Genomic DNA, 26219 nt, shown 5'->3' with positions numbered 1-26219 from the left:
CTGGCATCCTGGATGCCCTCATCGTGGTTCCTCAATTGGAAATTACCAGCATTTAGAGGTCAGACCTCCAGAGCACTCCGCCCATGGTCGTACGAAGTCCACTTGTCCACGTATCGGCAGCTCCGACTCCTATGCGTCATCGCCACAGACGGTATCGTTCCTCGATGGACCAACTCCGCCGCACAGCGTGGGGTACGACCCCTTCCCGATGACAATGCAGATGCCGAGGCCGGCGCGACACCGACCATCGACAATCTCCTCGTTGACCACTGCAAGGGACGCTGCTTGATCGTGAACCCAGGGTTCCATTCAGGCTAGTTTGCGCTGGTGCCCAAGAAGGGCACACCTCTCCACCTCGACGGGTGTGTCATCCATGACTTGTCGGCGCCGCCTGGCGGCTCGGTTAATGATCACACCAATTCCGCAGCATCCCCTGACGCTACTTGGGATATATTTGATTCTATCGCTCAACGTGTGCGCGATCTTCATCGCCGGTACCCTGGGTACGCTATCTACGCCATGGTCGCGGATATCGCCGACGCATTCCACCATGTCCCCGTTCATGCTGATCACGCGTCCGCCTTTGGGGGAAGAATGCCGCGTTCCCACATTGGCATAGTATCGGGCATGGCCGATTTCGGGTGGACGTCACCCCGGGTTTCTTCGCGGTGTTTGGCTAGATGTCAGACACTACCAACGCACTGGCGCATCAAACGTTCTCGGCTACTCGGAACCGTTCTGGATATTCCAGTGGGTGGACGACATCTTCCTCATCAAGTTCGACATCGGCGACCGCCTTCAGAAGGCAGTGCAACGTTTCTGGGATTGTGTCAAACTCGTGTTCGGATCAGCAGACTGGCACGAAAGGAAGGTTACGACCTGGCCGCGATGCTTCCACGCAGTCGGTATTGACTGGGACATTCCCAACGAGGTCTTCCCGGCTCCTCAGATGAAGACCCAGTAAATGCGCGGGGCACCGGACGACATCGCCAGGTGAAAGATCGTGACAATGAAACCTTCAGAAGGGCAACCAGTGGTGGAGAGACCTAGTCTTCCGAATGAGTTCGCCGGTATTCCCATGGAACCGTTCGAATGCAGAACGCATATCGCTGACGTCAGGCTGGTGCAGATACGACAAGATTGCGTAGCGATCTCAAATATGGTTATCAGAGAACGCCTCCTGATCACATCCACTAATGCAGCGGTGGACGATGTTGAAGTGACCGATGAGATCACAAGGGTAACCAAGAAATGGGGACCATGTCTACAAAGGACGCCTGGCGTCACGTTACTATCCACAGCGAGTCCCACTGGGTCACGTGAATCATCGACAGGTTGACCTGCCCTTCACCTGAAGGGCAGGAACACCCACGCTAGTGCGCTCTGAGCTAGGCTCATCACCGGATTCACCTTTCGGCTTTCACGTTCAGCAGAACCTTGGCGATATACATACTACTACTAACCATTGCCACTACGATGAACAGATAGCTATCGCTGTCGAAGGATCGAGGAAACGACAACACAGCCCAAGGGGCTGTCATTGCCAAAAGGATCTTGGACGATACAGATATAAGTTCAAGTTCTGAGAGTCGTTCTACAACGACTTCGGTTTCCTGCATGGATTGACGAATTACCCAGGGCATAGCAATCCAGGATGGTCAGCTTGTTCGCCGGGTTGTGCTCCTCAGAGGAGCACAACAAGTCCAGGACAGGCAATAAGTGCCAGACCTTCAACCAAAAGATGGCAGCGACAGCATTCGTACACAGGCAGTTCGGAACGCCAGACTCGATCACCGCGACCCGGATTTGAACTCACCACTCATGGATACAAACACACGAACAACCAAGTGGACAGGAATCAGTCAGATCCTATACCGAGGCTGCGCAAGATAATAACTCTCGTCCAGCTCAGCGAGCCACAGGACCCGCTCGTACGGGTCAATCGTCCGAGGATTCTTCCTCGGGATAGAAACCCAGAGCTTCAGGGTCCGGTGACGACCGACAAATCGATCGGAACCTACCGATGGCATTGCGTTATGGAGCACAACGTGATCATGAAGGACAAGCACGACAGAAAAGCGAACCCATCAGCCTCAGAGGCACATTCAGTCGACACATTGTTCGAGACCAACAATGGCGACCGAATCATCAATGCGTGATGGTCAGGTACTACAGATCCTTGGACACAACACTGTGTCCGGTCAGAGTAGCTCAGAGTTGCCTCCAAGTCCGCGCAAGTGGCTAGCCGGGAAGGTGGTCCTGGGTCCCTACCTCACATCGACATCAAGAAAGGAGACAGTCAAGAAGGCGAAGACAGCCGGCAACAAGGCAGCTGCAAACCCATGGAACTGTCCCCGAAGAACTACTCCTGTCACTCACTCTGAATCAAACGCGCCTGTGCGCTTCTAGCATCCGGCAAAGGCGACCTGGTCATCGAGCCATCGGGAACATGGTCCAATTGGTTTCAGTGCACACCAGGCTACAACCCGACATGATCTGCGACGCGGCAAGTAACATCATCAAGGCCTCGGCTTGGCAGTGCCATGAGCCAAGTCTCATACCGCTCGAGGGGGAACCAGCGAGGCTAACTCTCTGAGCTAATCAAGTCTACTTGCCCCATTCACAGGGAGTCACGAAGGAGGAAAATCCGATGTCCGGATTGTTTTCGCATTCGCTGGAGAGGGTTTCCTCCCCAGCACGACACATGGAAACCACGGAACGTCCTGATGGAAGACGTTCCGGACATGGTGAAGGAGTACGAAGCCCAACACGCACTACCAGCAAGAAAGTAGTGTGAGCGCTGTAGTAATCTACAACGCCTGACGACTCGTGTGCTAGATAATTAGCACGGAGATCATTGAAGCTTTCAGGTATACATATAGTATACCTGTTGTGGTCGCGGTCGCTAATACGCACTGCCACCTGGACGGACAGTGCGCACGGCGCACGGACACCAGCCTCCACTGCAACAGCGTGGAGTTGTTAATACTTGCCTCACTTCGAGAAGGACTCGAAGTGCTTTGGCGCTTGCTTACCCGATCACGGAAAGCAACATAAATTCGCTCAGACATGTCGACGCACAGACGCGGTCGACATCAAAGAATCGTACACAGACACTGCGTTGTCTGTCCCCGTGGTGGCGGCGCAACTCGCGCTACCGCGCATGGTACTCAGCAACAGAGAGCTTACACTCTGTTGCAGTGGTGGTCTTCAGCTTGGTCGTGCTCACTGCGGATGAGCACGGATCTCCCCAACACAAACAATTGACAAGCAGTCAATATTAATCGACGTGTCGAGACCGACACGTCTAAGCTTAACGTGGGAATGGCGTAACGGGGTTATACACACAAGTGACAATAATCACTTGTGCATGACAACGGTCACAAGTGACAATAGTCACCAGTGGTTCTAACAGACAGATATCTGTTAGAAGATAAATACTTCCTCACATTGGTGTAAGATACACCAATGGCTACACGTTCGGCACCAGAATCAGTGGTCTGCATATAACCAATAATCCTATTGGTAGAAAGCAGTATCTTTCTACCAATCAGAGACGTACATGTCAACGGGGTTCTGGCAGCCAGCCGCTGCCAACCCCTTGCATACATGATAAACAGTTTTAGCAGATTTAGGAGGAAGATCAATTTACAAACAATACAGTTCTCATTTTACCTTAAACTAGCTACTTGGTGTTTTATTTGATTTATATTATACTTGTGGACTCAAGTATAATATAAATCAAATTATTAATAAACTCCTACGCTTCCTCATACACGTAGCGCAACGTGTAAGCTAAAGTAGTGAGCCAAAGTAGGTCCACTATAGATGGTGTGACAGACTATTGTCACACGGGTGCCACCGCGAGTGCGCGGTGGCCAATCATAGCCCCTAATGGTTTAATGGTTGGGACGGTCTCGGATGTCGCGACCGTCCCAACACTCAATCAAAGTCTTATTTCCTACGCGCCTGTGAAAGCCGGTAGCGGCCTCAAGCCCGTTACAGAAATTACCGAGGCATGATGAAAATTCTGTCAAGCGTTGGGCCGTGAAATTGCACCAGCTGAGACGTTGTACGGCATCGTTTGGGCCCGCTGTACCGCCGATAAAGCACTGCTGGTGTCAGCGTGAGTAGAAGCACGTCCTGTCTGCGCTACATGTAACAATTGGAGTGTCCATGTATTAGTCAGACATGCTATACAGCTAATATCTATATGGTATTCTACTACCTACGCCCTCCTCCTCGTCCGCACATGCTACGAGAGGTAGATACCGTTCTACTGCGTCGTGTTGTTCGTGGACTAGGCCACGCAATTCAGCTCCACCATGCGAGCGAGCAGGTAGTTTGGATGAGCTGCGTGGTAGTTGTACCTGCTGTATGCGCCGGATGACGTGAAGGTCGTGTCGGTAGACGCTACGATTTTGTGTGAGTTCAGCGTTTTTAAGCAAGTCAAGAACCCGCAAAGAACTGCTCTAACCAAATATGCAATGGAAGGCCAACTCCAGTCGCAGCAGTACTTCAGTTTGCTTGATCTAGCTGAACGCGTCCTAGGAATGCACGTAGCGAAGACAATTCACTTGAATAAAGTATACCACCTGCATGCCTTATTTGGATGTTGAGTCGTCTGCCTAATCAGCCTTTTCCAGAATGCCTATTTGAGGTCAAATTAGTATTTCTGCCTAATTTTGAGAGTGGTACACGAGGTTCATAATATTGTTATGAACCTCGTGAACCATTGGGCGCCTTTCCCATAGCAGGCTGTCATATGGTGGGTCATATGGAGCAGCTATGCCAGGAAATAGGAAATAGCACAGGTCGTATGCTACCCATGATAGTCCGAAAATGGTTCGACAAAACTGCCTTATTCGCTATTTGTCTGTCCGGGTACAAATGGCCCCTCGAACGAACGCCGTAGTTGACTTTGTACACATAGAGGGCAGTTGTGTTCGGACACTTTGGGACACAAACTCGTTTAGCTAAACATTTTTCACTTGAAGATTTTTTTTTGCCTTGCACTCACATGGAGCAAGCTGCCTTCGTTATTTTGCTGAGGCACGACGCGGAGACTCAAAGACTATGCAACATTAGACGGGAGGTAGACGCCCTCGTCGTGGCAGCAGAGCTGAAGCGTCAGCTACGAGTCCGTCACGCTCCCACGCTGGCATGTCTAACGCCTCTTCACAAATCGCCTTGGCTGGCTATCTATTTGAACGGAACGGAAAGCACTTTCTCATTGTCACCACATTGACTCGGTACTGCATTTTGATAGCTAGTGTGGTGGGTCTAACTTGACTCACTACTTTCGCTTACACGTTGCGCTACGTGTATGAGGAAGCGTAGGTAATAACTTGAGTTAATTATACTTGAGTACACAAGTATAATATAAATCAAATAGAGACTCTGTTGCAGGGTACTGAACCTTGGTACACTGTACCAGTTCCGAGGTACCCGAACCGGTCCAATACGACCACACGTTGATTAGACGAGTAGGTTGATTGGACGAGTAGTGTAGAGTGATGGTTGATTAGACGCACTAGTTGATAGGACGCATGGCCGCGTGTCTTTAGCACTATCCTAGGATGTAACCTCCAACAATCCAATCACTTCTGACTTCAACCCCCCAAGTGACCTTTCTCGCCTCGCCCCAAGTCTCGGCGGTGTCTACGACCAAGTCAACCAGTGCAAGACCCAACTACGACCTTCTGCAGGTTATGAGCCCAAGCATCGTGTGCTCTACCCAAGACACCAAGATCTCCATCGACAAGTTCAACGGCGACAACTACGCCACGTGGAACCGCTACATGCGTGGTGTGTTCCTGACCAAGTCGGCGTGGAGCGTCGTGAACCGCGAAACGAAACCAAGCTTCACGGACACGAGGGCCAAGGGCAACTACGTCAAGACGAGCAAAATCGCGTTCGGCCTGATGTTGCTCCACATGGATGCTGACTATCATCATGAGGGTGACGACTGCGAAGAGGCGTGGGTGACCTGGACGCGACCGCGTTCGCTCTACTGGGGGTCGCAGAAGGCTGGACGCATCTACCTGAAGCGTCAGCTCTTCAGCATGGAGATGGCAGAAGGCGGCAATGTGCTTCATCATTGCAATGAAGTCTTGAACATCAGCGCTAAGCTCAGCAACATCGGCGTCAAGATGGAGGATGAAGACGTGGCGATCTGCTTGCTCAGGAGTCTGCCCAAGAGTTTCGAGGACCTCGTTCTCAACTTGGAGATGAGCAACGCAGAGCTGCGGACTCAAGATGTGATCAAGGTGCTCACGAATGAGCACATCAAGCGGCAGGACGAGAAGACGACTCAGGTGAAGATTGAAGACGCTGCGAGGGCCTTCAATGCCGAGCGTGAAAGTCGCCACTGCACGTACTGCGGAAAATCGGGGCACGTCATGGAAAAGTGCTGGACCAAGCAGAAGGAGGAGAAGCGAGGTGCGCGACGTGGCCGGTCTGGTCGCGGTGCGAACAACGTCCAGTGGCGTGACGACAGCGATGACGATTGCGTCGCGGTCGCGGTCTCTATGGAGTGTGGAGTCTCCAGGACCAACAAGTTTCAAGGCGCATGGGCGATCGACAGCGGTGCCACGCACCACATCTGCAACGACAGGGCCAAGTTTGTCGACATCAAGGTGTGCGACGATGGTGAATTCACGGTCGCCATCGGCAACACGGCCAAGATCATGGGAGTCGGGACGGTGGTGCAGCGGGTCACTTTCCCCAACGGCAAGGAGCGCGACATCCGCATTCAAGACGCATTTTACGTCCCAAGCATGAACAAGAACCTGCTTTCGGTGCCGCAGATCAACCGAAGCGGACAGTTCAAGGTGGTGTTTGATGGTGCTGAAATGCACATCGCACAGAAGAAGTCGAAGAAAATCGTGGCTTCCGCGGACCTTATCGACGGTCTCTACTTGCTCCGAGTCCCAAGCTGCGCTGCAAATTCGGTGTCCAAGGCGTCGGTCAACGCGATGGATCTTCATGCGCGTTTGGGTCACGCGCCGAATGACGTTCTTCGGAAGATGGGCTCAAGTGGCATGGTGACGGGTGCGAAAATGCCGACATCATCCAAGAAGTCAAGCCAATGTCGCGGGTGCCAACAAGGGGAAATGGTGCAAAAGCCCTTCCCAAGCAACCCGAACAAGCGCAAGTACAAGCCGTTCGAGTTCCTCCACTTCGACATTTGCGGACCCATGGAGGAAGAGTCGCTGGGCGGCAGCCGCTACTTGCTGCTGATCACGGACAAAGCCAACGGCTGCATGTAGGGGTTGTGTCTGCGAGCCAGATCAGAGAGTGAAGGCTGCTTGCGCCGATTCATCACCAAGGTGGAGAAACAATTCGATGCCAGGGTGAAGTTCGTGCGCCATGACGGAGCCAAGCAGTTCGCGACCAATTCTCTCTTGGCGTACTACGAAGATCACGGCATCGAAGTGCAGCCCACGGTTCGGTATGCGCACCAAACCAACGCGACGGCTGAACGCGCCAACCGAACCATCGTGACGATCGGCCGCAGCATGCTGCACTACGCTGGGTTAGACAAGACGTTCTGGGCGGAAGCAGCGATGACGGCGATTTACATCAAGAATCGTCTGCCGTCACCCAAGTCGCCCGACAAAACTCCATTCGAGATCGTCTACAAGTCCAGCCCATCGTCAAGCACATGCGGATCTTCGGGTGCAAGGCCTACGTGTTGACGCCGAAGGAGAAGCGACTCAAGTGGGACTCGAAAACTCGTGAAGGAATTTTCATGGGTTACGAGGAGCGTTCCAAGGCGTATCGAGTTGATGACATCGAGGCGGGGCAGGTGGTCAACTCTCGCGATGTCACATTCGATGAGTCCAGCTTCGATGACTCCAAGGCTGCTGATGGTGAAGAAGTCAACCGATCTACCGACGTTTTCGACGACATGCAAGTCTCCGACGACTCCGGCACAAGGGTGTTCACGCAGGCGGGGAAGCGCAAATCGCGTCCAGACAACCAAGATCGCGACAATGTTCGGCGTCCTCGTCGCAGTGCTGGACTCGAAGAAGCAAGTGCGCCTGGTCCGTCGGGTGACCAAGACCAACGTGAATCTACGGCGGCGCAAGAAGAAAAATCGGAAGAGGACGATGAAGACGGCTCGACCCCACCCATGTTCTGGCGTGCAAGTGCGAATGCTGTGGAAGCAAGTGACAGCGCGGAGCCAAAGACGTTTCAAGAAGCTGTGAACGGACCAGACCAAGTCCAGTGACGCAAGGCAATTCGCGCCGAACTCAAGTCTATGCGGCTGCGAGGTGTTTTCCGCGCCGCCAATGACACGAAGCGGCTCCAGAAAATTTGCCCAAGTCTCTGCTCAGTGACCCGGCCAGCGACAGGCCCGTAAGACATGCGACGGAAGAGCACAAGAGAAGAGCGAAGACACAAGCGAGAAAGAAGACTCAAGCAAGTCCAGACAGAGAGCCGAAGAAGATTGCTCAAGATCGTCCAGACTCCCGCCATAGTAAAGTCAAGTCAAACTCCAGACTCATTGGTCTCCGGACCCCGGACGCAGGATTCCAGACACCAGGCTCCGGACGAAGATCTTCGATGGGCGACCGGTCGCGCCCTGTCCCAGCCTGATTTGTACCCAGAAAGGCCTTCCAAGTTTCAAGTATACTCCGACCAAGATGTTAACGACCGACCAAGACGACCGACCATGATATGTTATGCACTGACCAGATTCCTGCCCTATCCATGACCTGCTCGACATGCGACGTGATTACGCCACGCCCCGACTATAGTGAAACCAAGATAAAAGAGCTGATTCCAGAGAGAACAGTGGATACAGAAGCCTAAGAAAAGATAATCAGAGAGTTCAATTTGCCAAGAAGGGCGCAAGTGCTTCCCCGTCCCCAGGGACGAGGTGTGCTGTCAAGTAAGCGAGAGGAACAAGCCTCGACCGGGGGGATTAACCCTGCCGGCGGCCCTAAGCTACAAGACCTGCGTTTGGACGCGTCGTGACCGCGAATACCGCCGTGGAACTCTCCCAAAGGCTAAGACCAAGTTAGGCGGTGATCGGGCGACGCGCGCTCCGAGGTGACCTGTCCTATTTCATATTCCAGTTGTTGGTCCTTCGTTCGGAGGTCCCATTTCATATTAACTGCGTTTCTGGGAGGTTGTGTGTAGTCACCCCTAGATCCGATTGATTGACTACTGTGTGATAGGATTGTATATTGTCTGACCGGAGGTTGTTCTCCTTTTTTGGAGTTGAACGTTTGGAAAGTCTTCCGCCTGGAGCTAATTATCTCCTTGCGGGAGCTGGTGCGCGTGAGGGAAGGGTGCTTTCGGACTCGACCGGTGGTCCGGAAGAAACTCCAGTAGACCGGTGTACGGGCCCCCCGCTCAAGGGCCCCCCAAAGAATAAGTAGCGGCTGTATATTTGTATATTTGCATATTAACTCTCTGATTTTGAAGGTTTGGCTGGAAGGATCTGCTTGTGATCTCAACCTCAGTCGTGGAGACCTACGTTTGAAGTAACGTAAGCGCTCTACACTCAAGACCTTATCATTGTGAAGACAACTCACCAAGTGAAGTTCGTTCTATCGAAGATAAACGACACCTACAGGGATTCACAAGGTCACACGCCACCTCCGTTGGGAGCACCTAGTGCTGCTATCGGAGTCTGACCCCATTGGGAAAATCCGTAAGGAGGAGTAATTCTCCGGACGGGCGGCCCCGTGGCATCGTGCTATACACCTGGGCGGCAAAAGGCGCTCACCCGCCTCGCCACACCAAACTGCCCACCAACCAGCGCGCAGTCGGTACCAAGTGGGTGTTCAAGATCAAGCGCAAGGCTCAAGGCTCGGCTCGTCGCAAAAGGTTTCGTACAGAAGTATGGGACTACACCGAGACGTTTTCGCCCGTGGTCGAGTGCGTCACGCTGCGAATAATCATTGCGGTTGCCAAGTACTTCGGGTGGCCGATGGACCAGCTCGACGTGGTGACTGCGTTCCTGTACGCCTTGATGAAGGAGAAGGTGTTCTGCAGCGTGCCTGAAGGCGTGGAACTGGACGACGGTTTCGATTGCGTGGAACTTCTCAAGGCGATTTACGGGCTCAAGCAAGCTTCGGGAGTTTGGAACGAGACCTTCGACGAGTATGTGCGCTCCATCGGTTTTCGCGTCTCAAGCTACGACCCATGCTTCTACGTCAAGGTCGTCGACGGCGAATGCGTTCTGCTGCTGGTCTACGTGGACGACATCTTGGTGACCGGAAGTTCGGCGGAAATGATCGCGGAAGTCAAGCGCCAACTCAAGTCGTGGTTTGAAATGACCGACAGTGGCAAGTGTTCCTTCATCCTCGGGATCGAGGTGGTCGACAACGCGGATGGTAGTGTTACGCTCAGCCAAGCTCGCTACATCAACGACATCCTGGAGCGCTTCGGCATGCAAGACTGCAAATCCGCTGCAAGTCCGGTCGACATCAGCATGAAGCTAGTTTCAAGCGACGCCATGACCAAGTTGGACGCGCCATTTCGCGAGGCGGTCGGTGCACTCATGCACTTGATGACATCGACTCGCCCGGATATTGCGTTCGCAGTTGGTTACGTGTCACGCGTCATGGAGAATCCGCAAGTCGAGCACTGAATTGCGGTCAAGCGCATTTTCGCTACCTTCAAGGGACCAAGTCGCACGGAATCCGTTTTTCGCCGGGCAAGGACATCGACTGTCAAGGTTACTCGGATGCCGACTGGGCTGGTGATCTTAGTGATCGCAAGTCTACGTCGGGCTACCTGTTCCAAGTCGCCGGTGGACCGATCTCATGGGGTTCCACGAAGCAGTCAAGTGTGTCACTATCGACAAATGAGGCCGAGTACATCGCACTGAGTTTGGCGATTCAAGAAGGCAAGTGGGTGCACAAGCTGCTGAGCGAGATCCTAGTTGCTGCGAGCGGAGTCACGCCAGAGTTGAAGATTTTCGAAGACAACTCGTCGTGCATCAAGATGACCAAGAACCCCGTCAACCATGGCCGCGCCAAGCACATCAGCATCAAGTACCATCACATCCGCGACGAAGTCAAGCGCGGCGAAGTGATCGTCGAGTACTGCGAGACTGCCACCATGCTGGCCGACATCATGACCAAGGGACTTGCCGGACCACGCCAGAAGGACTTGACGGCTGCGCTCGGCGTTCACGCGTGTTCGCATTGAGGGGGCGTGTTGCAGGGTACTGAACCTTGGTACACTGTACCAGTTCCGAGGTACCCGAACCGGTCCAATACGACCACACGTTGATTAGACGAGTAGGTTAATTGGACGAGTAGTGTAGAATGATGGTTGATTAGACGCACTAGTTGATAGGACGCATGGCCACGTGTCTTTAGCACTATCCTAGGGTGTAACCTCCAACATTCCAATCACTTCAGAATTTCGATTCAACCCCCCCCCCCCCCAAGTGACCTTCCTCGCCTGGCCCCAAGCCTCGGCGGTGTCTACGACCAAGTCAACCAGTGCAAGACCCAACTACGACCTTCTTCAGACTCCAAGTAACTTAGTTAAGGTAAAATGAGAACTGTATTGTTGTAAATTGATCTTCCTCCTAAATCTGCTAAAACTGTTTATCATATATTATAGGGGTTGACAGCGGCTGGCTGTCAGAGCCCGCCAATATGCACGTCTCTAATTGGTAGAAAGATGCCGCTTTCTACCAATAGTTTTTTTGGTATGTGTGGACCACTCATTGTGGTGGTCCACTTCAATGTATCCATTGGTGTGTCTTACACCAAGGCGAGGAAGTATCTAAAACTTTTAACAGATATGTTGTCTGTTAAAAATCACAAGTGGCGTGTAGCCACTTGTGCGTGTAACCCCGTTACACCATCCCCCCTTAACGTTAGACGCGCGGGATCCCCGCATGTCAATCTCTGACTTGAGCATTCGTCAATTCTCCGCGTTCGGAGAAGAAACCCGCGCTCATTCAACGATGAGCGCGCCCCAAGAGAAGAAAAACTCGAAGGCGGTGGACGGTAATTTCTCCATCGACGACTACTTCGAGCGCCAGACTGCGAGGCATAGCGACGTCGTCGACTTCGGCGACGACGGTGAAGACATGGAGGACGAGAAGGACTCGTCCTCAAAGCGCAAAGATTCAGTGTCAAGCTAGTCGCTCGACCCCCACGCTAATAATTTTCGCCCGCGTGAAGGGGACGAATCGGACGCCTCGAGCTCGAAGCGTTCGCGAACTGAAAGCGATACCCCACTCGCTTCCGCTGGGGCTCTCCGTGGATGCCGTCCGCGTCCGAGATCTCGGACCGGTATGGGAACTCGGTACCTCCGAATGAGGTGCCGCTGTACGTATGCAGCGCCATCAAAGATGACGCTGTGGCTGCCGAGCTGCACTTTGATGCGGAAACGCATCAAAGGCGCGATTACTACATCGGACTCTTTCATGAGCTCCGATGGTTTCAAAGCAAGAAGACCTCTTCTCGCAGCAAAGGGCCCGAATGGCAGGCACTTTGTCAAAGCTGGAACGCCTTTGTTGAGAACTTCATCAAGAAGCTGAATGCTTACCGTGATCTGATTAAGCAAGCGCGTGATCGCTTCGAGACGTACCCGAAGCGTGGAAAGTTGGAGCAGCTCCACGTTGCTGCTGAGGAGGCAAATGTGCCGTGCGCTGTGCCCGAGGGCTTTCAGTGCACGAAGTGCTTCCCAGGCGCGGTCCGCTTGAGCGACCGCGACCAGAACGGGTACACGTCGTTCCGTGTGCCCGAGAGTCTCAAAGAGCTCCGTGCTAAGTTCATAGCACGTGAGGGTTCGGGCGCTAGCGATGACCGCAGCGCTCGCACTACTTCCGCTGCGCCAGCGCGTACTGCTCTTCATACGCCCTCACCATTTCCGGAACGTCCTCCAGCAAGACGTTCCGCGGCTCCCATGTATCTTGATGGGGAGGAAATCCTCTCCAACGAATACGAAAACGAGCCCCTTGAGGGTTCGTTTTCGGGATACTATGGTCAACAATCCGCTCAACATTCCAGCGGGTTGAGCCGCGGGCGTCACGAATCGGCGGTGGTGGGGGTGGGAACACGCCCCGGGTATGATCAGCCCTGGGCTGATCAGTTCGCGCCTCTCCACGACCGGGTGACTGCCATGGAGCGTCTTCAGGGCGCTGAGTTCGCCGCTGTGAAGCAGGAGCTGGCGAACCAGAAGGCTCAGGTCGCGGCGGTCTCGCAGACCGCCTCGAATATCCAGGTCGAGTTGGGGACCCGGATGAAGGAGTTGCTCCAGCGCGTCCGCGCGCTGGAGGAGAGGCTGCTCGTCGCCGAGGCCAAGGCTTCCGCTTCTGCCGAGGCTTCGGGTCAGCCGAGCTAGGTGGCTCGTGCTGGAGGTACGGCTTCGGCCGACCGACGTTAAAGGTCGGATGGAGGCGCATGCTAGACGGTATGTCTAGTGTGTGAGCGTTGCCGTCGTGTCAACACAGTGAACGGCCCGGTGAAGCGCGGAGCAAACTTACTTGCTCCGAAATCCAAAACTGCATGTTTAAGCAGGTTTTGTGTAGCTAACAGAACCAATGAAGGGACTTTGAATTCATTTGTGTTGCCCCTGCTGAAATTGTCTGCGTTCAGCTTCTGTTGATCAACAGAAGCTGCTATTGCATCTTGGGCAAACCGAATTACGGCTTGTCTTTTGTTAATGAAATCGATGCATCCGAGCTGAAGTTATTCAGCTCGCTCACCGCTAGAGGTCCGACCTCTGCGTGGTTCTTGATGGTGTCTGTGCCCTGCACAGACCCGTGATCCTTGTTGTTTGCAGCGTCTGTGCCCTGCACCGACTCGTTCGTCTTGTCCTAAAAAGAAGCATGAGTCTGCGTCCTGCGCAGACCTTTGCGTTTTATTTCTCATTAAATGCAGCTGACACCTGCACGGTGTCAGCGGCTTTCTGTGGCTGCTGGGCTGCAGTCGTAGATTAAAGTGGGAGCCACCACTTCGAGTAAACTCGGCAGTCGTGGATGCAGCATGCCATTCACGTAGAACGGTGTATGCCCGGTCGAGGCATGCACCGAGTTGTTGATGGCGAACTCTGTCATCGATAAGCACTCGCCCCAGTATTGGAACGAGTGAGCGTAGCTCTTCAGAATGTCGACGAGCACGCGGTTCACGCGCTCGGTTTGGCCGTCCGTCTGCGGATGATCCGCAGTCGACATTGAAAGCTGGCTTCCAAGAAGTGTAAACACTTTTTGCCACAGGTTCGCTGTGAAGCGCGGGTCTCTGTCCGACACGATGTCGGTCGGCATGCCATGGTGTTTGAACACCATGTCGACGAACAGACGGGCCGTCTGCTTCGCGGTCACCTCTGCCGGCACCGCAGCAAGATGTACCATCTTGCTGAAGCGGTCGACGAAGACCACAACACCGGTATTCCCTCCGCTGTCCGGGGGAAGACCAAAGATGAAGTCCAAAGACATGGACTTCCAACACTCCGACGGAGTCGGTAGTGATTGTAAAGGAGCCTGCGCGAATGGCGCAGGCTTTACGCGTTGGTATACCTCGCAAGCACGGATGTACTTGCGCACCCACTTGTACTGGTGGTGCCAGTAGAAGTCGCGCGTGAGAAGGACGTATGTCTTCTCACGTCCGAGATGTCCCGCCGTCGGGGCATCATGATATTCGTACATGATCCTGAGTCGCAGGCCATGGTCATTCGGCACGACAACGCGATCGCGTTGTCGTCGACTGCATTGTAAAGCAGTAGTCCGTCGTGCACACGAAAGCGGTGTGCACGCGCTCGAAGGTGCTTGGGCAGCTTCTGACGGGACTTGTCAGAAGGCGCTGTGCCATAGGCCAGCAAGAGCTTCGTGTCCACGTCGGGCGCGTACGCGGCCTTCACATCGTCCAACAGGGACGATGTGGGTTTGCTCGATCGCATGGCGTCAATGGCATTGACGTCAACAGCTTCTGCATAGTCCGGCCGACGTGATAACGCGTCGGCCACCACGTTCAATCTTCCGGGTTTGTATTCGACCCGGAAGTTATACTCCGCAAAGAATGAGAGCCATCTCGCCATTCTCTGTGATATGTGTGGCGACTTCACTGCGGTGCGCAGTGAAGCGTGGTCGGTGTAGACCACAAATTGTCTACTTCCAAGCAAATACACTCGGAACTTTGCGAGTGCGTATTTCATGGCAAGGAGTTCCTTGTCATGTACTGGATAGTTGCGCTCAGCTGGCTTCAGCTGACGCGATTGGTAGTAGACGCGACGACCACAGCCTTCGTTATCATGATGCATCAACGCGCATCCGATAGCGACATCGGATGCATCACACACGACGTGAAATGGGCGATCTTGGTCAGCCACTGCCAAGATCGGCGCCTCAGTCGAGCCCCGCTTGACTGCATCGAATGCCTTTTGGCAATCGGCTGTCCAATTCCACACAGCTTTCTTCTTGAGGAGCTGTGACAGGGGGCGAATCTTGCCCGCGTAATCTTCCAAGTACTTGCACAAGTATGTGGCCAAGCCAAGGAAATGCCTCAGTTCCTTGACATTTGAAGGCGTTGGCCATTCCTTGATCACCCTGACCTTTTCCGGGGCAGGGCGAACACCATTCTTCCCTACGAGACACCCGAGGACGAATATCTCGCTCGCCCCGAAGATACACTTCTTCAGGTTCGCGTAGAGCTTATGCTTTCGCATAAGCTCAAGTAGCTTCCGGAGGTGCACCCTGTGCATCTCTACGTCAGTCTTCCCGTCCACAGCCCGGCTGTGGATGAACACATCATCGAAGTAGCTCGGTGCGAAGTCACGCACTGAGCGCAACAAGTGCGTCACGCACCTGTTGAAGGTCGCAGGGGCGTTCTTGAGTCCCTGCGGCATCACTAGCCACTCCTACGACATGCCGCTTGGCGTGCTCACCGCCGTGAGAGGGATGTCGCTCTCACGCATTAGGATCTGATAGAATCCATCTCGCAAGTCGGGAGCACTGTAAACGGTGGTCCCGGCCATCGAATCGATGATAACATCTTTTCGTGGTATCGGCGTCTGCGCCGGTACCGTCGCATCGTTCAGCTTGTTGTAGGCATGGACGATGCACCATCCACCCTGTGGCTTTTTGACACAGAACGTCGGAGCACTGTGCGGGGACTTCGATTCCCGCACTCGTCCTGCTTTACGAGAAGTCGTCGCTTGTTTTTACTTGCTCTCGCGGCAGCGTCCACTGCCGCGTGACACAATACTTCGTGCCCGGCACGAGATCAATCACGTACTGAATGCCCTTATCCTACGGAAGCTCCGCAGGAATCTCTTCCGGGAGTACGTCTTTGTACTCCCTCAACAATTCGTAATAGGGACTCGACTTCACCGAGTCCCAGCCTTGTTCCTCGAAGCGCTCTCGCTTCGCACCGAGAGTCTTCACTCTCAGTGGTACTTCCCATGAAGAGCTGCCTCAGCTCTTCGCTCTCGCTTTCCGTTCTTTCGCTGTTCGAAAGAACGCAGACCTGCTCGATGCGTCCATCGTGCAAGTCGCGCGTGAAGCGCTTCCAGCTCATGACTGGAAGCGAAGTCAACTCCGACGCCCTCGTCGGAGGATTAGCGAGTTCCATCTCACGATACTGGAATCCAGTATCGGTACGCGTCAAGACGTTCAGCGTCTCAACACCCGGCGTCACCGCCTCTGTCTACCCGGCAGACAGTTCTTGTAGCGTCTCGGTCCCGGACCGAGACTTGCGCAGCGTTCTCCGCATGCGCCGCCTTCCTGTTGTGCGGAGCCCGGCTCCGCACAGTTGTTCTTCTGGTCCAGGCCCGGCCGTGGACAGTTGTTCACCGGCGGACACTGTCCGCGGGCGCGCGGCATGAAGCCCAGCTTGACCGCATGTTCCTTCGTGCAGCCCGGCTGCACGGAAATGTGTTCCTTCGCCGGCAGACTCTGTCTAGGGGCGCGCGATATCAAGCCCGGCTTGATCGCATGGCGCTTCGCCGTGCAGCCCGGCTGCACGACAGCATGCAAATTGCGTCAGTGCGGTACGTTGCAACCGTCCGCACTGTTTGCAGCGTCAACTCCCGGAGTTGGCACGCGTTTGTCACATCGACGCCATTCATTGGCGGATCCCCTCATGACCGAGGGTGCGTCGGCTCCAGGAGCCGACGCTTCGTCGTCGACCTGACCTCATCGGGTCAGGGACTGTCCCTTACACACTTGATTTGAGTGTTGGCTCCCGGAGCCAGCACATCTTTTTTCTTCTGACGTCGGCAGCATTGCCGACGTTGGTCGTACTTGTGCGCGCCCTCGCGCACTCCCTGGGCACTCCGGGACAGCAGCATTAAACGTTGTCTCGACTGGCGAGCCGCGCGCACCTGCTGGTGTGTGCGCTGCGGTAACAGGGCCATCGCTCTCTGTTCCGCTCTCGCGACCGAGGCGCACGAGCGTGTGCTTCTCGGTCTTCACGATGGCACCTGTTGCCAGTCGCACTTCCAGAAGACTTCGGGGTACATGTACCTCCTCGAAGTCAAGTTTCGGCAGGCTTCGTAGTCGAACAAAGGTGTTCGACGCGCCCGAATCTACCAAAGCTCAAAGAGAGTCACTCGTTCTCTTCGAGTATACTTTCAAGATGACTAGATTCGACCTGTCTTGTTTCTTGCAGCGAGAGCTAATCTCACTGGGCGCTGCAGTCCTCAGTGTCGTGTGTTCGATGTCGGCACGCCTGACTGCGTTACCAGTAGGGCGCCCCGCGCCTACTGGATGTTCGCGTTTTTTGTTGGTCCGCGGCGATGCCTAGCATCGCCACGACGGCCACCTCCAGGGGGCGTGGGAGCTGTGCACTCCCGTGCAAAGTGACCGATCCTTCCGCAACGGAAGCATCGTACATTGCCTCATTGGTGCTGGTAGCCAGCGGTTGTTGCGTTCGAGAGGTCCATGGGTTCCGGACCTACCGTCTTCACTACCGGGCGCGGTTGCGGCCTCGGCACATTTGCATGGAGTTTAGCCTGTCGCAGGCTAAACTCTTCTTGCATGACAAGGGTGATTGCAGCTTCGAGAGTACTCGGGTACTCTCCGAAGAGATAGGTATTGACGGACCCATCTCTATGTCCCTTCATGAACGTGACGACTTTAGTCGGCTCGTCAATTGGATTAGTCACGATGTTCGAGACCAAGTACCGTGCACGCTGCGCGTAAGCATGGACGTCGTGCTTACCCAGCGGTAGGTTGAGAAACTCCGCCCTCGACCGGAACTCGTTTTGCGGGGGCTCAAACGCTTGTCTGAGCTCCGCTTTGAATGCTTCGTACGTGCTGAAGCACGTAGGATGAGAGAGTCGGCGCCCATACGCCCAACTCCTTGCGCGTCCGCCAAGGCAAGACATGGCGAACGCAACCTGTGACAACGGGTCAACGATGCGTAGAGCCGCAATGGCTGTGTCGAGCTCGACAAGCCATCGGAGGAGAGGCTCGCCCTCTCTTCCTATGTAATTGGTTACGCTCAATTTTAATGATTGAGCACGCGGTGTCGTCCCTGACGACGCCGTCACTGAGGAAGCAGCGTCACGCTGCTCCTTCATGATGAATCACAGAGCAACACCATGTTGTTCTGTCGGCGATAGCGTACGCAGCATCGTAGCTATCGCCGCTTCTCCAATGACTGTTGACAGTCGTTGAAGGGCCTCCCACTCTGGGTCAGACAGGTGGGGGCAGTCAGCGCGTGCAGCATGCGTTGCAGGCGTGTTGGAGCTCTCCGTGGGCACCTCCGTCCTCATGTGGTTCTCGGCTCCGCGTTCGTACACCTCGTACAAACGTCAAGCAGTCGGTCATTGCACGGACTACAAAGTGCTACCAGGTGTAGTGGGTCTAACTTGACTCACTACTTTCGCTTACACGTTGCGCTTCGTGTATGAGGAAGCGTAGGTAATAACTTGTGTTAATTATACTTGAGTGCACAAGTATAATATAAATCAAATAAAGACTCCAAGTAGCTTAGTTAAGGTAAAATGAGAACTGTATTGTTTGTAAATTGATCTACCTCCTAAATCTGCTAAAACTGTTTATCATATATTATAGGGGTTGACAGCGGCTGGCTGTCAGAGCCCGCCAATATGCACGTCTCTAATTGGTAGAAAGATGCTGCTTTCTACCAATAGGATCTTTGGGTATGTGTGGACCACTCATTGTGGTGGTCCACTTCAATGTATTCATTGGTGTGTCTTACACCAAGGCGAGGAAGTATCTAAAACTTTTAACAGATATGTTGTCTGTTAAAAATCACAAGTGGCGTGTAGCCACTTGTGCGTGTAACCCCGTTACAACAAGCGACTCGCTTCCGTGAATCCTTCTGTACTCGGCAAATGGCTGTGCAGAACGCTAAGCATGTCCAGCGAAACAGGCTTGGCTTGGCGCTGAGTAAACTCCGCACTTTTGCACTTCTTGAGTCCGCGCATGAACTGCCGATCAAGCGAGTCTTTTGCTGGGTTTCCCAGACCGTACTTAATTCCATTCTCATCGGTGACCACCATCCACTTGTCTGGACCGGCGGTGTCACGACACTCGTGACTACTGTAGTAGTTTGCAACGGCAGCTCTTATCTTCTCGACAGTCTCGTTAGATACAGCACTAGAGACGAATACACTTTCCATGAATGCAACAAGAAGAGAGGGAAGCTCGTGATTGCGCATCATAGCCGGATCCGGGTATTTATTTGCGATGCAGAAATCGCAAAACTTCTTAAAGTAGGATGCGTAGACATCCCTGGTTTCCTTCTTAATCACATGCGTAGATGTCGCAATTCCACCTTGCAATAGCTCTTGAAGTGAGGGTCGTTGAGACGTTACCTGTGATGCCATTGGAAAGGAAAAAATAAACTGTGCGCTCACAGCTTCCTGTCCAGCCAAATCAATTGTGAGCCTCTTCGCCATTCATTTTTACTCCAGTACTTTTTGTTTTGTTAAAATACTTAGTTCTTGTCCTAGTTCTTTTAGTCTTGTCATACTAGTTTTAGTCTTGTCATACTAATGTTTATTTTGTTGACTACCGATGGCCTTTTTATTTAACGGATACAAAGCTATCCGAGTTTATCCAATCCCTTAATCACCCTCGGAGTCAGATTCGATAACAAAAATAGCCTCGAAACGGCACTCCCGGGCGGATATCGCTGCTTTTTTCTTTGCCTCAGCCTCATAAGCCTTGTCCTTCTCAGCAAAGCGCGCCAAGTATGCATCTTCGATGCGAAAGAGATACACTTCTTAGGGTTCTTCATGGGGAAGTGAGGCCTGCGGGCCGACCCGGTCAAGGTCAAGGCCATTGTTGACTGGTCGGTTCCCATGAACCAGACGGACCTTCCCAAGTGGTTTCGCCTCGCCAATTACTTGCACAAGTACAGTGAGAATTACGCTGAGATGGCTCGGCCGTTGTCCAACCTTCTGAAGAAGGATACAGACTGGCGTTGGGAGACCGAGCATCAAGATGCGTTTGACACGATTAAAGCTAGCCTGCTTCATGCGCCTATTCTGGAACTGCAAGACCCCGCTCGTCCGTTTAGTGTCGTATGTGACGCATCAGACTTTACCATCGGCTGTTCTCTGCTACAAGCAGACGCCGAGGGGCGCGAGTGTGTGGTCGCATTTGAGTCTCGACAGCTCAAGGCAGCTGAGAAGAACTACCCAGTCCATGACAAAGCACTACTTGCGATGAAGTATGCGCTCGTCAAGTCCAGGGTTCACCCGTTGGGCTTTCAGCCGTTCGTGGCCTACACGGATCACGCGTCGTTACGCTTTGCGACTCAGTCACCTCACCTCTCGCAGAGGATGACCAGGTGGCTTTCCTTCTTCGCAGAATATAACTTCGAGGTGAAGTACAAGCCTGTCAGGTAAAATGTCCTCGCGGACGCTCAGTCGCGCAGGCTGGACTATGAGATCGCTCACATCACGACGGTGATTTCGTCACTTCCGGATCAAATCCGTGCGGCTTATGCAAAGGATGACACGTGTGTTGCGCTGTTAAAGGCTCTGGGGAGCAAGGAGTTTGAAGACTTGGGCTTCGGGGTGTCGGCGCGGCTGCGCGCGCGATTGCATTGCTACACCCTCGATGGAGGCCTGTTGTTTTACAACACGGGCCCCAAGGACACACCTCGCGTGGTTATCCCTCATGTGGAGGTTTTGAAGTACCGTATCCTCTATGAGGAGCATGACACCCCACTGAGCGATCATCTTGGCCGTGAGAAGACCTACAGCCCGGTGAGCGCCCACTACTGGTGGCCGAAGATGTAGAAGTGGGCTAGTAATTATGTGTGCACGTGCGAGACGTGTCAGCGGGTGAAGTCATCACCTCATGCGGCGGCGCCGCTGCCGTCCCATGAGTATGGACTCGTGTTTGGTCTGCCGGCAGACACGGCAGACAACACTGGCGTCGTGGTTTTCGTGGACCGGCTGAGCAAGATGGCTTATCTCGCGGCTGTGCCGGACACCATTGATGGTAAAGGTACAGCAACACTGTTCTAGGATCGCATGTTTCGGCAACACGGACTCCCGGAGTCGATTGTCTCGGACCGAGATCCCCGGTTTACGGACCACTTCTGGAGCGCGGCCTTTGCGGTCCTTGGCACCACGCTAGATATGTCGACGGCGGACTATCCGCAGACCTATATATAATCAAACAGAGCGTGTGAATCGCGTCGTGGAGGACATTCTCCGCAGCATTTGTGCTGAATCGCCGAAGCGTTGGAGCACTATGCTTCCGCTCGTCGAGTTTGCCTTGAGCAACGTTGTACATACCTCCACAGGCTATTCGCCGTTTTCCGTTAACGGTCTGGTCCATGTCCCTTGACCCCGCCACGCTGTGGCTCCGGGCTTGGTGGGGGAGAGATGGTCGACCTATCCGATCGGCTTGCTGAAGTCAGCCCGCCTACTGTTCGTAAGCAGGTTGGCGATTGTCTGTCAACACGTCTAAGTGTCTTACGACACGTGCGTGACGCAATGGCTGAAAGCCAGAACAAGCAAAACGAAAATACAGATGCCGAAGGCAGAGGCAATGTTGACAATTATGAGGTCGGGTGACACGAAGCGATTCCACAGTAATTGCCCAAGCGCCTATCCGGTAACCCCGCCTGGGATTGGTCCAGAAAAAGACATGCGACGCTGGAGATCGTCAACCATGGCGGAGAGGAGGGACACGAACAAGTCGAGAGCCTGAGCAAGTGGAGGTGGAGTCCGGAAGGAGGCTGCCCGAGAACGCATGACGATGAAGTATACTGAGTGCAAATCATCTCCAGAATCCCCAGTCTCCTGACTCCAGACGAAGAAAACTCCGAACGCCAGGCTCCGAATGCCGACCTCCCAACGGAGCAACCACATGCGACCAGTCGCCATCTGATTTGTACCCAAAAAGTCCGGAGATGTACCCAGGAAGTCCTTCCAACTTTCAAGTATGTCCATCCAAGATATTAATGACCGACCAAGACGACCGACCATGATATGTTATGCACCGACCAGATTCCTGCAGGATCCATGACCTGCTCGACGTGCGACGTGATTACGCCACACCCGGTCATAGTGAATTCAAGATAAAATGACTGCTTCCAGAGAGATTGTAGGTACACATGCCTAACAGACTAGATAATCAGAGAGTTCAATTTTCCCGAGAAGAGCGCAAGTGCTGTGGAGTCCCTAGGGACGAAGTGGTGCTGTCAAGCAGTGAGAGGAACAAGCTTTGCCCGGAGGAACCAACCCTGCCGGCGGCCCTAAGCTGCGAGACCTGCGTTTGGATGCGTCGTGACCGCGATTACCGCCGTGGAACTCTCCCAAAGGCTAAGACCAAGTTAGGCGGTGATCGGGCGACGCGCGCCTCGGAGTGGCCTGTCCTATTTTATATTCCAGTTGCTGGTCCTCCTTCTGGAGGACCCATATTTCAGACTAACTGCGTTTCTAGGAGGTTGTGTAGTAGTCACCCCTGGATCCAATCGATTGTATATTTTTTTTACTGAAGGTTTCCCTCCTTTTGGAGTTGAGCTTTCTCAAAGTCTTCTGCTTGGAGTTAATTATCTCCTTGTGGGAGCTGGTGCGCGTGAGTGAAGGGTGCTTTCGGGTTTGACGAGTGATCCGGAGGAAACTCAAGTAGACTGGTGTACCCCCCCCCCCCTCCGCTCAAAGGTCCAAAAGAATAAGTAGCGGCTGTATATTTGCATATTAACTCTCTGTATTTTTGGTTATCTAGGAAGGCTTACCTGTGATTTTGCCCCCCCCGGTCGTGGAGACTTGCTGTTTGAAGTAACGTAAGCGCTCTGCACTCAAGGCCTCTTCATAGTGAAAACAACTCAACCGGTGAATTCCGTCCCACCGAAGGTAAACGACACAAACAGGGATTCACAAGGTCACACGTCAACCTCGGTTTGCAGTACGTAGTGCTGCTTCCGAGGCCTGACCCCATTGGGAAATCCGGAAGGAGGAGTATTTCTCCGGAAGAGCAGTCCCGTGGCTACGTGCTATACACCTGGGCGGTAAAAGGCGCTCACCCGCGCGCCACACGGGGACCTGGTGTTGCTCAACGCAAAGAACCTATTTACAGATGCAGTGCCAGCCGTCTTCAAGACGAAGTTGCGCCCGCACTTCATCGGACCTTTCAAGGTCGTGGCCAAGAGAGGCCTAGCGTACACGCTCAATCTTCCGAAGATGATGCGGACGCATCCCGTCTTCTACGTGGGTTTGCTCAAGCCGTACCGTGATCCGGCACAGGCACGGATGGAGGCGCGCGGGCATCGCGGTCGACGAGGTCGAAGACACGGGCGCAAGTGTCGTCGACGAGAGTGCCACCGGCACGGGAGTTACCGAAGGCGCGCCCTGCATTCGGGCAAGAAGTGCGACCTGACCGCGAAGATCGACCACCTGGTGCTCCAGCGCTGCGACCCGCTCAGCATGCTGATGCTCCCAGGAGCGAAGGAACCGAATCCAGTCCTCCTCGTCAAGAGCAACCTGCTCAAGACCTCGGAAGCGGTCCCATACCTCGTCGGGAACCTGGCTCCAATCCACCCGCTGCTTCAGCGCCGTGACGTCGTCAAAGCATCGACTTAGACGCCGGTCAACGTTGTCGACGTGCTCATGGAACTCCTCGTAGCGAGGGTGGATCCTACGAGCCTCTCCTCCGTTAACCGGTTCCCGATTCGGCGACAGCGCGCCCGCCTCCGGCGCTGCTCGATGAGCAGGGGAACCTCCACTATCATGTAGAGCGCCTACTGGCGAAACGGCGATGCTGCGGTCAAAACCAGTATCTGGTAAAGTGGCGAGGGTACCCGGATTCGGAAAACGCATGGCGTTTGAGACACCCCTCCGCCAAGACTGCCCAGACGTCGTGGGCGCTTTTGATCAGCTTGATCACCAGCGCCCGGAGGGTTCAAGGCCGGCACGCTGGTCGTACCGCGCTTCCCGGCAATAGCTTGGGAAGCTGCTGGGTCGGCTACAATGCTTCGGGGCTGACCCTGAGCCACAGCTACTCCTCTCTCGCGATGAGGAGAAGCTGGTGTGCTCAAAGGAGTGTGGTGCACTGCACCTACCCGCGAATGAGACCGGAAGCCAGCAGGCAGGTTGTGCTTGGCGCAGATATTCACGTACTCGGTGTTCAACGCGGACATTCACTTCACTGAAACTTGCTCTGAGAGCTTCCATCGAAGGTAGATGACGGCTGCCCTCAGCCCAGAGCTCGAACTGAGCATCATGCACCGTGGGGCCCTCGCTCGGGTTGAGCACCACGCGGTACGTCCGCATCTGCGGCACGGACTGGCGCAGGCCCTGGAGTCGCAGAAGCTCGTGACTCTCTGCCACCGTAGTGGCCTGGGGAATGAGAAGCCGCTCGCGGAGCGAAGTCCGCAACGCGAACTCTTCCGGCGTACGGTCCGAAGGCCCAATGACGTACAACGTCAGGTTCTGCGTCGCAGCTTGACGCACGGCCTCGACCGGGTCGCGGGGCTGGAAGTTATATTCCGCGCGCCCGGTGGCGAGCAAAGGTCGGAGCTCAGAGCGCTGGGACCGCGGTGGCAAGTTCATCTGCGCCACGAGGTGCTCGACCTGAGCTTCGTCCAAGTCGTTGGTACCGATGGAACCCTCTGCGGGGACGCCGAGGTCACGGAGTGGCGAGTACCGCGGCTTAATGAACTCCCGCAGTTCGGCAAGGCCGAGCGGACGATCCGAGAATGCGTTTGGAGTCCGCAAAGGAGCTCTTGCGCTGAGCGCGCGTCGCCACGACGGTTCGGGGACGGCGCCGGAGGAGTAGCGGCGCGGCTCGGGGAGCGAATCGTTGCGGGTGTCCCGGTCCCGCGTTGCGGCAATGGCGCGCGAGAAGCGCCACCACGGCTCGGCGAGCGAGGCGCAGCCCTCTCGATGCGGGGGAACCCATGTGGGACTCCTCGTAGTCGACTTGGCCTTCTTCAAAGCTCGCCATGGGCTCGTCGTTAGCCCGCATAGGCGGTTGGGCCATCGCTCGAGGTGAGCTGCCTTCTCGCGAAGCGAGCCGTGCCGTAGGCGATACTCTGCGAAGTACTGGGGCACCGAAGTGGGAGGCGCCGGTGGGCGATCGCTAGCACGGGGTGCTGTGGAACGAAGTGGGCTGCGCCCTGGCGTGGACGTGGTGCGCCACTACTGCTGTCTGTGGTCAAACGACCAAAACGCGTTGTGACGGCGAGTCATGAGTTGCCGCTCAGCGCTGAGAAGGTCTCTGGGTCGTCCACGCGATGTGTATTGACCAGCTCGAGAAAGGTTCTTGATGGAACAAGATCACATGTTAAGCGTGGACACGTAGTGTCCACGGTTCGGTGGGGGAGGGTGTAACGGGGTTACACGAAGATTACCCGAAGGCTACAGAGTGTGGGACACACAAGAGTTGTGGGGTCCACATCATAACCTAAATCAGTAGGAACAACAGTAGGTGGCTTTATAGCCAATGGATATGCAAGAGACTAGGGCTCACTATGCTAGATAGTGAGTGTCATACATTTACACCAAGACAAAGAGAAATGCATTCAGTTTGGGATTTACACTTAAGGGTCTGGTGTTGACCATGTAGTTTTCAACAAACGGAAACACTTCGCGCTGCAGACTATCAGGAGGAGTAAGAGCAGCTCGCTCTAAAAAGAATGAGCGGCGGTCCGGAGGAAACCCAGCAAGGGAGCGCATGACGTCCCGAGGCAAAGCCGCCAGGTAACATCCCTCCATAGCACCAGCATTCCAGCGCTCCAAATTTTCTGATCTGTGACTCCGTTGCTCCAGCTAGCTCAGCCATTCAAGATCCAGATCCTCGGGCA

The 26219-nt window shown here is 54.3% G+C and overlaps 1 protein-coding gene across 1 annotated transcript in view; it reads right to left on the bottom strand.

The window, feature by feature from the left end:
- IUM83_19868 (uncharacterized protein) overlaps window positions 1–25350 on the bottom strand; it is a gene marked incomplete at both ends in the record, with an annotated part of 35459 nt that extends 10109 nt beyond the window's left edge. Inside the window, 3 exons of the mRNA XM_067944936.1 lie at window positions 23647–24113; window positions 24341–24401; window positions 24535–25350. Of these exons, the coding sequence (XP_067783180.1) occupies window positions 23647–24113; window positions 24341–24401; window positions 24535–25350 (1344 nt within the window). The remainder of the gene's footprint in view (window positions 1–23646; window positions 24114–24340; window positions 24402–24534) is intronic.
- Window positions 25351–26219: the final 869 nt, after the last annotated feature.

The sequence above is a fragment of the Phytophthora cinnamomi genome (assembly GCF_018691715.1).
Source record: "Phytophthora cinnamomi strain GKB4 chromosome Unknown Contig101, whole genome shotgun sequence".
NCBI classification, from domain to species: domain Eukaryota; phylum Oomycota; class Peronosporomycetes; order Peronosporales; family Peronosporaceae; genus Phytophthora; species Phytophthora cinnamomi.
Note: the sequence above shows the minus strand (reverse complement) of the source record. Positions and strands in the feature narration are given on the sequence as shown.